At 39.1% G+C, this 13007-nt stretch overlaps 1 protein-coding gene across 1 annotated transcript in view; it reads right to left on the reverse strand.

Annotated features, from left to right (window-relative positions):
* LOC129698145 (cytoplasmic dynein 2 heavy chain 1) overlaps positions 1–13007 on the reverse strand; it is a 395765-nt gene that overhangs the window by 153708 nt on the left and 229050 nt on the right. The window contains 2 exon segments of the mRNA XM_055637055.1: positions 4027–4077; positions 5436–5501. Of these exon segments, the coding sequence (XP_055493030.1) occupies positions 4027–4077; positions 5436–5501 (117 nt within the window).

Raw genomic sequence — 13007 nt, forward strand, 5'->3', positions numbered from 1 at the left:
GGACCAAAACTGCACACAATACTCCAGGTGTGGTCTCACTAAGGCCCTGTACAACTGCAGAAGGACCTCTTTGCTCCTATACTTGACTCCTCTTGTTATAAAGGTCAATATGCCATTCGCTTTCTCTACTGCCTGCTGTACTTGCATGCTTACTTTCATAGAATGATGAACAAGGGCCACCAGATTACGTTGTACTTCCCCTTTTCCCAACTTGACGCCATTTAGATAATAATCTGCCTTCCTGTTTTTTATACCAAAGTGGATAACCTCATATTTATCCACATTAAACTCCATCTGCCATGCATCTGCCCACTCCCCCAACCTGTCCAAGTCATCCTGCATTATCATAGCATCCGCTGTTCACGCTGCCACCCAGCTTTGTGTCATCTGCAAATTTGCTAATGTTACTTTGAATCCCTTCATTCAAATCACTGATATATATTGTAAATAGCTGCAGTCCCAGTACGGAGCTACTAATCACTGCATGCCTTTCTGAAAGGGACCCGTTAATCCCCACTCTTTGTTTCCTGTCTGCCAACCAATTTTCTATCCATGTCAGCACTACCCCCCAATACCATGTGCCCTAATTTTGTCCACTAATCTCCTATGTGGAACCTTATCAAATGCTTTCTGAAAGTCCAGGTACACTACATCCACTGGCTCTCTCATGTCCATTTTCCTAGTTACATCCTCAAAAAATTCCAGAAGATTAGTCAAGCATGATTTCCCCTTCGTAAATCCATGCCGACTCGGATCGATCCTGTTACTGCTATCCACATGTGCCTCTATTTCATCATTTATAATTGACTCCAGCATCTTCCCCACCACCGATATCAGGCTAACTGGTCTATAATTCCCTGTTTTCTATCTCTCGCCTTTCTTAAAAAGTGGGATAACATTAGCTACCCTCCAATCCACATGAACTGATCCTGAGTCTACAGAACATTGGAAAATTATCACCAATGCATCCACAATTTCTAGAGCCACTTCCTTAAGTACCCTGGGATGCAGACCCAGAAGATAAATATCTTCATCAAGGCCTCAGCAATCTCTTCACTTGCCTCTCTCAATAATCTTGGATAAACCCTTCAAGCTGGGGACACCCACCTTAATGCTCTTCTAGAGCCCCAACCCCACCTCCTTCTTGAGTGCCCCTTCACACCTCCTTCTCCGAGCGTGCTCTAGCATATTAGTATACCCCACCCTGATCCGACATTAATACATTAATCCCTTGCAAATTCATTCTTGTACCTTTTTTATTTCCTCCTTCACTTATTACATGTCTTTTGACATTCTACATATTATATCTACTCTATCTATTCTCCAAGTTATTTCCTGAAGTAACTTTTCGATTGTTAGATGTGAAATACAATTTCCCTTTTAGATTGACCGACTGTTACTATATACTAACAGAGTATTCCGATGATAAATATAGCTCTCTCAGTCAGTCATAATTTATACAATTGGCATAGAGAAATTGCACAGAATAACATATCTACATTTGATGATGAGACAAAGCTTGTTGAGGAAGTGAACTGTGAGGAGGTCACAAACCTGTGAAGTAGACAGGTCAAATGACTTGAAGGAAACAGGTAATGCAAGATAGAATGACTCAAATAGGGGATTAGTGGGCAAAATTAGAGCACATGGTATTGGGGATAGGGTAGTGACATGGATAGAAAATTGGTAGGCAGACATGAAACAAAGAGCAGGGATTAATGGGTCCCTTTCAGAATGGCAGGCAGTGACTAGTGGGGTACCGCAAGGTTCGGTGCTGGGACCACAGCTATTTATGATATACATTAATGATTTTGATGAAGGGATTCTAAATAACATTAGCAAATTTGCAGATGACACAGCGCTGGGTGGCAGTGCGAACTGTGAGGAGGATGCTATGAGAATGCAGGGTGACTTGGACAGGTTCGGGGAGTGGGCAGATGCATGGCATGCCGTTTAATGTGGATAAATGTGAGGTTATCCACTTTGGTGGCAAAAACAGGAAAGCAGTTTATTATCTGAAAGGTGTCTAGTGGGAAAAGGGGAAGTACAACGAGATCGGGGGGTCCTTGTTCATCAGTCACTGAAAGTAAGCATGCAGGTACAGCAGGCAGTGAAGAAAGCGAATGGCATGTTGGCCTACATAACAAGAGGAGATGAGTACAGGAGCAAAGAGGTCCTTCTATTGGTGTACAGGGCCCTAGTGAGACCACACGGAGTATTGTGTGCAGTGTTTGTCTCCAAATTTGAGGAAGGACATTCTTGCTATTGAAGGGGTGCAACATAGGTTCACGAGGTTAATTCCCGGGATGGCGGGACTGTCATATGTTGATAGAATGAAGCAACTGGGCTTATATACACTGGAATTTAGAAGGATGAGAGGGATTCTTATTGAAACCATGTGAGATTATTAAGGGATTGGACACGCTAGAGGCAGGGAACATGTTCCCAATGTTGGGAGAGTCCAGTACCAGGGGCGACATTTTAAGAATTAGGGGTAAGCCATTTAGAACAGAGATAAGGAAAAATAATTTCACCCAGAGAGTGTGAATCTATGGAATTCTCTGCCTCAGAAAGCCGTGGAGGCCAATTCTCTGGATGTTTTCAAGAGAGAGTTAGATAGAGCTCTTAAAGATAGCGGAGTCAAGGGATATGGGGAGAAAGCAGGGACGGAGTACTGATTGTGGACGATCAGCCATGATCACAGTGAATGGTGGTGCTGGCTCGAAGAGCTGAATGGCCTACTCCTGCACTTATTGTCTATAGCCTAATTTGAAAAATCAGAATATTTTTAAAGAGATCTAGTAAACATTACACAGAATGCTCTGGCCAAGTTTGATATGCTCATCTTTCGTAAGGAGATTGGAGTACAAAACGTAAGCCCTCATAAAATTTCACAAGTCTCTCTCAAAACTTAACTTGGGTCATTGTGTGAAGCTACAGCTAAAGTTAATACAACATGGTCTAAATTGTATATTAACTTGCCTACATTCACCAGAATACAGAATAATTCAATCTCATTGACACATGACATTCTCATAGAGATTGACAGGTGAAATTTAGTCAGCATAGGCATAGATAGGATTTCAATAAGAAGGTGCCCAATGCTACATTTGTGATATAATTATACGGATGAGCTGACTCTACTATTAAAAAATACAAGTTACTTTTCCCACTCTCTCAAAATAAGGGTCTGAGGTGAAGAAAATATTATTTTCACACAGAGCACTAAATTGTTGAAGTCCTCACCTGGTAGGTTTAGATGCTATGAGATCGGGAAATGGAGGTTGTGGGGATCATTTTGGACAATGGGCTTGAGGCACAGAATCATATAGGCTGCAATCTTATAGAATGGCGAGGCAGGTCAAAGAGCCAAATTGCCTCCTCTTGCTATTTTTTATGTTCTTACATTGAAACTTATTTTGTCACAACCTAACATATTATGATTATCTCATGGCCCTGTTAATATTTCTATAATAATGGTTCCCAGCATTTTGCTGCTAACTACTCTCAGGATCAATATGGTCTTTCCCTCTCCCTACTTTCTTAATAGTCATGTTACACTCTTGCAATACTTTGAGATTGTCCCAAAGTCTAAGGCAGATAATTGCATCAGCTCATCTCACCTCTCCCCTCAATTGGGGCATGCTGAATCAGGGCTGTTAAGTCGCTTAAAGATGTTTGGAATCAATAGCCTTTAACCTCTCAAACACACAACACATCTACATGATCAGGTCAAGCTCTTAAGATCAAAAGGCATAGGAGCAGAATTAGGTCATTGAGCCCATCGTGTATCTGCTCTGCCATCCGAATGTGGCTGATCTATTGTTCCCTCTGATCCTATTCTCCTGCATTCTTGCTGTAACCTTTAAAGTCCTTTACTAATCAACTAAACGATGGGAAACCTTAGATTCTTTCCCAACTGGGGCTATCAGGTGGATGGAGCACTCAGTTTTTAGATCGCCAGCAGCTATAGCCCGAACAAAATCAAAAATAAGATCCAAGGCCCACGGTTTAAAGAAGACTTACCGTTTTCCGAAGCATGTCTCCAACAATCAAACCAGTAAATGCATCCCATTCCTAAAAAAAAGATATTAAACATACAATTATGCATTCTACATGGTCTTTCACTAAGTATCAATTCTAGAAGATAAATAAAAAACATAAAGGAGGAGCACAAATTTCTGAAGCAAATACATAATTGCAGGAAAGAAGAAACAATCTTGAAAAACTAAAATTAATTCTGGTCAATTATAAACTGATAAGAGTAAAAGAACCAGACATTCTTGTTTGCTGCTATATGCTAAGCATTAATACAGATGCTCCTTACATTTTACATTTCTTACAAAAGTCACATGGAATTAAAGATAAGCTATCAATATAATAGTTGGGAGCACAAAAAGAAACAAAAAGGAATAAAAAAATGTGGTAATATTTGTCCTCACAGCTAATATTGACGCCACATAACATCAGTTTACAAGTTGCTGACATAAGCAGAATAAATCTATCAGAAGGAATGGCTCCTCTTCTTTCATGTGTCTAAAACACACACCGCGATGGAAACTTTTGCAGTAAGGTATTATTTTGGACTGCCAACAGTAATTTACAACCGAGAGCTCACTTTGGCCATTCAAATATTCAGCATTAAGGTGGCAGTATCATAGATATGATGAAAACAAAACATTAAGCATCAGAGAAGAGATTCTTGGAATCACATAATTAACATATTTAACATTTGAAATAAATATAGAAAGTTAGAGCTAGAAAGATTTATTTCCCAGTTGATGATTGGGTAACAGAAAGGCATACATTTAGCTGTGATAGAAGCTCTGAGGGTGATATTTGAAATCCAACATTAACCATGGATTATTCAATCATGGAATGAGTTGATACTATTGAAGCTGGACCATAACAAGCAATAGCAAGAAATGAGAGAAATAAAATAAAAATGTATTTCAGGGATTGGTGGAAGAACATGAAAAAAATTGCATACAGTAGAGGCATAATGGGCCAAATGTCAATATTCTCTGCTGGAATTCTCCAACTTTTTATAGGTGATGGACACTGATACTATTTCAATGGCACAATAGCTCAGTGGTAGAGTTGCTGCCTTACATCGACAGACAACCGGTTTCAATCCTGACTACGGGCACTGTCTGTACATAGTTTGTACGTTCTCCACGTGATCGCATGGGTTTTCCCAGGGGGTTTCCTCCCACACTCCAAAGACGTACAGGTTTATAGGTTAATTGGCTTTTATAAAGATTGTAAATTGTAGGATAATGCCAGTGTATGGGGATTGCTGTCAGTGTGGATTCAGTGGGCCAAAGGGCCTGTTTCCACACTGTATCTCCAAACAAAACACTAAACTAAGTACCCAATAAGAAGGGCATCAAAACGATCCATTACCGAAAAGAAGATTAGTTTTTTTTCCTTACATTTTCTTGGAATAGATCTGGGTGCATTCCACGGACAAAATGCAAGGCAAACATAAGTTGATCAGCCTGCAATATAAAAATGTACAATTAGAAAAGATTTGGTAATAATATTGAAAACATAATTACTCGCTCCTAAAATTTTTACTTCAATGTAAGACAGAAAATGGCAGCAAAACTCAGCAAGTCGTCGCATCAGTGTAAAGAGAAACAGTCAATGTTTATATTCAGCGATCCTCCAAAACGATCCTTCATCAGAACTGAAATATATTTGCTGTCAACACAAAGACAGCTAAAATATAACTTGCAAAAATGTTCTATCTATCTATCAAGTAGGAGTTCTATTTGAGGCACTGACTGGCAGCATCAAATATGCCCACATTAGGTATTACGTGAACTACTACTATTCTAACCCACAGTTACGTATATTTATTCTGCAGGTAACTAATTACATTATGTACTAGTAATTCAGTACTGAACAACCATTAAATTCTGTTGCAATGTAAACTAATACTGTGGATACTGAAAATCTGAAATAAAAGAAAATACAAGAAATAAATCAATAGATCAGGATAGAGAGAGTTGATCTTTCAAATTCTACCTTACACTAGAATTGAAAGATTGAAATAGAAAGACGTGATCTTTCATTAGAATTACATGACATTAACCGGTTTGTAAAAAATATATAGCATGTGGTGAAACAAAAGATGATAAGATGGAGGCAATGAATAATTAGATGTCAAGAGGGATCCGCTGCTGTTAATTTTTGTTCAGGCTTATGCTAGGCAATAATTTCTCGATTATCAAAAGTATAATTTAAGTGGCTCGTCAGCAATCTGATTGCTTGGCACTTGGCCAGGTAAGTCAAAAGCACTTTCAGAGAGCAGGTTCACATCGTTGTATCACGAGGAGCAAAATTCAAATATCACAAAGTTGATTAAAAATAAATGATCAGATTAGCTGTTCGACAGTCCAATGCCTTATCTTTCATGACAGCCAAAAAATAATTGGTAACATAGAAATAATTGCAATAATTTATCCTTGGATTATAAGGAGAGGCTGAGTAGGCTGGGACATGGAGCATAGGATATGAACAGATCTTTTAGAGTTATATAAAATTATGAAAGGCGTAGATAAGGTGAATAGCCACAGGCTTCATGTAACGATAAACTAAACTAAACTGAACTCAACCAATCTAAACAGAGTAGGAGACTCCAGAACTCCAGAAGGCGGGCACGGTGGCGCAGCGGTAGAGTTGCTGCCTTACAGTGAATGCAGCGCCGGAGACCCGAGTTCGATCCCGACTACGGGTGTCTGTAGAAGTTTGCACGTTCTCCCCATGACCTGCGTGGGTTTTCTCCGACATCTTCGGTTTCCTCACACATTCCAAAAACATACAGGTTTGTAAGTTAATTGGCTTGGTAAAGTTAAAAATTGTCTCTCGTGGGTGTAGGATGGTGTTAATGTGCGGGGACTACTCACGACCATACATGCGACACCCTGGCAACATGTCGCAGAGTGAGGCCTGTATGGTCGTGAGTAGTCTCCTCAGTCACCCAAAGAGTCGTAGCATCTTTCTGGCCGCCGCTGAATTTTCAAAATGTTGAAAATTTTCGGCGACCTATGACGGGTGCCGGCAGTCACCGAAAAAGTTGCGTAAGTGGGACAGGCCCGCAGAGAAGTGGCAAGGTGTGGAAAACGCAAATAAATATTTCTGGTAGAGTGATACCAAATGGTTTACTGTGGAGCTAGAGACACAGATGACACTTTTTGTCTATGTTGTACACTGCTAATCGTATGGTTGTGGGACATTTTCAGCAAATCAAGCTGTGCACGGAGCAAGAAAACATAAGCCCAAAATACAGTTATATAATTGACAGAAATGGCCAGCTGCAGTATGCCAGCAGGAAGACAAGGCGCTATTCCTCATGCTTACATTGGGCATTATTAAAGCAGTTTAGAAAGCTACAGGCATACAACTCAGAGTGAGAGGGGGATAAAGAATTAAGGTGCGAAGGAACTCAAAAATGGGGAATAACATTTAAAACCTGAAATTTCAATTAGTGGCAAAAATAGACTTAATCTAAAATGAGGTGTTTCATTTAACTACTGAATCAATCATTGATCAAACTAATGATGGCTATTAAGGCAACAGCATTAAACAAATTGAGTTTTAATAAAAGATTCTCAGAATCCTTGGGGTAGATATTTATCTTGGACTCCATGTGCTCAATTTGTACCTTGAACACTGTTGCCAAATTAGGTTGCATTAAAGTCGATGAATCCAGTTTCGTTTTTAATTGCCCACACCTCAATATCCTGTAGCATGCAATTAGAGCAGTGGTTACAGAGTCATGGAGTCACATGACACGGAAACAGGCCCTTCAGCCCAACTTCCCCATGCCAACCAAGATGCCGCATCTAAGTTAGTCCTTTCATCTGTTTGCGTTTGGCCCAATCTAAACCTTTCCTATCCATGCACCTGTCCAAGTGTATTTTAGATACTGGTATAGTACCTCCCTCAAATACCTCCTCCGGAAGCTTGTTTCATATACCCGCCATCCATAATATTTGCCCAAGTTAGTCTCGGATGCAGTTCTACAATGTGACAAGCTGGATACCCCCCCACACAACTTTCATCATTTGTCATTATTTTTTAATTAATTGTTATCTATTATGGCTCGAATCACAACAGGTTGCATGCGACCCATAGTTGGAGAACCGCAGATTTAGCATCAGTGTACTTTGAATCTAAAGGCTCAACAACTTAAATTATTTAAATACTTAATATGAATTAGTCTTTTCATCTTTTCCTGGAACATGATGAAATAAGGACTTTATGACTGAGATGACTTTAGAGCCGACCAGCACCACAATCCAACAGCTATAGGGCAGCATGGTGGCGCAGCGGTAGAGTTGCTGACTTCCAATGATATGGTTTCATAATAAGCAGTACAATACGATTTTCAACAAATCTCATTTGTGTGAAAAAGAATGTAAGGGTCATCACACTTCAACTGATTAATAGCATTCCTACTGTGAACAGAACATGATCTGTTTAGCCTGAGCTCCATGAGTACATATGCTTAAAGATACATAGAGTTTTGTTCATTATCAATTTAAACCAGTACACTTGTATAACGAGTTAATAATCTGCACAGATTTGCTTCTGAATATGAATAGGCCACTATGAATACTGAGCAAAAGATTTCCAATGATATGTTCCTGTTTAATATGAGACGCTGGATGACAGCTTTAACCTGTCAGCATGATCCTCTGCACACAATTATCTCCATGAATACCAGCATTTAATTGTTGCTTCTCTGTACACTGTCAGAATTCCAAACTGTTCAATCATTCTTGAAATTTGAAAGACTAAATTCAAATATTCATACATAAACGGACTATTTTATCAACTTCTTAATCAAAGATTCCATAATACCTCAAATAATGGCAATACTAAAATTAGCGCATTTAAAAAAAACTATAGTGAGAGGAAAACATTGTGAAGAGTGCCTATTTTTAAAGTAGTACAACATCATATGTCAACCAAATGATGGGTAGTTTTAACCAATTCCCATTACCCATCCTCCAACCCAGCCCCATCCCCCCCCCAAACCCACCGTCTCCTTGCCTTGTCAAGCAGGTTGAGTATCTGCATTAAGTGTCTCCCCCACTCCAGTTGGCCTACCAGTTCCACTGTTGGCATTGCTTGTATACCTCTCATCAACACATCTTCCCAAGCCAACAATGGGCCATTGTGGACTCCACCCTTCCTGAGGTCATATGTTGCTGGCTCAGATTTGTTCTGTCGGCTCCAGTTCCCCCCACCCCCTCCTCCCCAACTCTATCTTTCAGTCTGAAGAAGGGATCCGACCCAAAACGTCACCTATTCCTTTTCCCCAGAGATGCTGCCTGACCTGCTGGGATACTCCACAATTTTGTGTCTCCCTTCTCTATAAACCAGCATCTGTAATTCCTTCCCACACATCAGTGTCTGCATTAACTCTTTATGGAATGATTTCAATAAGCTTCTTTTCAGGCAATCAAGTCACGTGGCAAATCAGAGATGTGCCTTGCGTATTTGTGCAAATTAGGTCTCTCGCACCATATAAACAAGTTGACAAATTGTAGCCAGGCTATTCAATGAAACTTGACTTGCAGAAAACAAGTATAAGGTTAAAGACACACGCTGCTCTCTCCAGTGGGAGTGTCTATGTTATAAGTCTGCAGTATTTCTAGAAATCTCACCACTGCCTTCGCAATGGCAAAGGGAAGGGTATTAAATGCTAGCCTCACTACTAATGACTATATCCATTGCATGAAAACGTACAATATCCATTGCATGAAAATGTCTAATGTAGCTTTTATTGGTAGATTTTTCTAGGTTGGGAGACCTTTAACATTCACTTTCACATTTTGAGTGAAATCAATAAAAAATAACTAACACCAGCAGAGTTACGGATGAAAAGGCCATATACCAAATAGTCAGAGGTATATAAAATTGTGAGAGGAACAGGGTGAATTAATGCACAAAGTCTTTTTCCCAGTGTAAGGGAATCAAGAATGGGAGGGCATAGGTATCAGGTGAGAGAGGAATCTGAGGGACAACTTTCTCACTCATAAGGTGTTGGGTACATGGAACAAGCTGCCAGAGGAGGTAGTTGAGGTGGGTGCTATAACATTTAAAGGATATTTGGACAAGTACAAGGTTTAGCGGGATCTGTGCCAAATGCAGGCAAAATTAGACTTGCTTGGATGTGGTATCTTGGTCGCATGGGCAAGTTCGGCTGATGGGCCTGTTTCTGTGCTGTATGACTCCAGCACTCTATGAATGTTCATACTACATTCAATTACATCAGCACAGTCTTTGGATGAGGGTAGGGGCGTCAAGTAATTAAAGATAATTCAATGGATCCATTTAATAAAGGATCCATTAGTAACCAAAGAAATAATTTCAATTAACATATTTTGTCTGTTTAGAAACCCTTGGAAATTACAGTTGCTAAAAAAATGTGGCAAAACAAAAGCATGATGTAAATGCAATAACATAGAGTAATTTGTTGATAGTTGGTACAATGAATGCAATAAAACATTTAAGGAATGTTCTGTGAATATCATTTGGAATGATGAATGAATTATTTTATTTAAGATTGGGGAGTATATTGTGTCTTGAAGCATCAGGTTAGGAGCAGAAATTGTCAGTCATCTGATTCATTCACAGTCATCTGGGAGTGTTAAATTATAACATTTACTTCTCAATTCTCGTTTGTCTGCTTAAACCTTTCAAAAAAAATCTGAGATGTTCATGAGCCAACCTACATAAATAATACTCATTGCTATTGTTGATGGCCAACAATATTGATTTTAATACTCAATGTAACAGTTTTCTGTTGTTATTTTTTGTAGTATATAATTCACAACAGATATGACTTAGCATTACAAATATCCTAACAATGAATTATCTTTATAAAAAGTTACACAAAATTGCAGGTTATTGAAACATGCAAAGCTGAGCATGAAAATGTGCAGTGCAATCTGGGTTAGAATCTGTAAAATATACACAACACCATAAACTGTCTTTTAAGAAATAACTGAACCCTTGAGCTAGAATAATTCATGTAATTTTCTGAAAAGAATATTCATCACTACTTGCAATATAAATTAAACCAACAATGTTGTTCATTTCCTCACATCAATGTATAATAAAACAAAAGATTATTGCCTTATGGCATATTTCTGCAAGTGTTATTATATTCCAGACTACTCTCCCGTATTTATAAATAAATGATCACATTGAAACAGTACAGCAAAGTTCACCTTCACCGTAAGTTATAACCAAATTCATTGACATATTTATCACAGCTAAATTATGGTCCTTCATGAAAACAGGAATTCCAGCTTGTGCACACAAATGTCATCCAAATGCTTTAGATCCTGGTAAATATGCCATTTTTGACTTGAGTGGATAAATGAGCAACCCAAAAACAATTCAATTTATAAATATGTTTTTACTCGACACTAGGGAATTGGGGAGTGTTGCAATGAAGCATAACACTCCAAAAAAGTGAAATGTAAAAATAAGTCCTTTTGGAAAGCTAATTGCACTGATAGTGTATATTAAACGATGGCTTCAAGGCAAACCTGTTTCTGTCCACTATTGTAGAAAGTACACTAGATGGCAATTGCAGGATATTATTGTACCAGAACATAAAGCTTAAGTTTACTTAATGTCATTGCCTTAAGGTTTATAATTATAATTATAGATTGGTCCCCCCATATCTCACTGACCTCCTCTCCCCCTACCAACCCTCACGGTCCCTCAGATCCACATCAGCCGATCTCGTCTCCATCCACAAGTCCAACCTCCGCAGTTTAGGGGACAGAGCCTTCTCCAGGGCAGCTCCCAGGCTCTGGAACTCCCTCCCCCAACTGATCCGCAATTCCATGTCCCTCACTATCTTCCAGTCCCGCCTCAAGACCCATTTCTTCATCTCTGCCTATCCTTAGCCCCACGTCCCCCTCCCTTTTCATCTGTGCATTAATTGCCTTATTATTGTGTTTTGTATTGAATTCTGTCTTTACTTTGTGTACTAGTCATGTCTCTACTATTTATTTCATTCCCCTTACATGTTTTTTCTCTACCTGCAAAATTTTTGTAAGGTGTCCTTGAGACTCTTGAAAGGCGCCCATAAATAAAATGTATTATTATTATTATTATTATTATTATTATTATTATATATGGAGCATAACTCACATTTATACTTTCAGCCACATTTTTGGCCATTTTTCTTTTACTTTACAAAGAATCAAAAAGCAAATACGATTATGAAGCAGGTACAATGTATTCACACTACTGACGGAAGGATGCTTTCAATAAAAACTTTGATGTGGTAAAGTTGCATCGAACAAAAAGGAAAACTGCAATGAAAGATTTTCAGCTTTCACGGGCTGATCCATTACAAGAAAATAATTTTTGATAATTGACAATAGATCTTGAAATCTAAACATCCAATCATACATCAATCTTGCAAGGCGAATACAATTCCTGCATTGGAGCGGATAACAAATTTTTATTTATAATGCTCCTTCTGGAGCACAAGGGATTTAGAGTGAACGGGGATCACATTGTCCTTGTGCCTTCCATTAGTGGGCATTGTTACGTTTTTTGCTGCAGTAATAAATGCTTAGCTAAGTCTTTCAACCCTCCATCCCTTCGCTGCCTTTTCCTGATCCTCTCAATCTGCATTTCCCACTCCTCATGGCATGATAAGGAACTGCGGATGTTGATTTATCCCAAAGATAGACACAAAGTGCTGGAGTAACTCAGTGGGTCAGGCTGCTTCTCGACAAAAAAATGACAGGTGATGTTTCTGGTCGGAATAGTCAATTTCCCATTTGCCACCTTACCAGATGCTGTGACCTGTCACCCTTACTCTATCATCCCCACAAGATAAAGGGCTGTCCGTGTCCGTCACTACTAACTGTAAAAACTATCCTGTTTCCTGACCCTTCCCTCCAAAATGTGCACTATCCTGCTTCCCACTCGTATTCTTCTGACCATGTGCAGCGCTG

The sequence above is a fragment of the Leucoraja erinacea genome, chromosome 6, assembly GCF_028641065.1.
Source record: "Leucoraja erinacea ecotype New England chromosome 6, Leri_hhj_1, whole genome shotgun sequence".
NCBI classification, from domain to species: Eukaryota; Metazoa; Chordata; class Chondrichthyes; order Rajiformes; family Rajidae; genus Leucoraja; species Leucoraja erinaceus.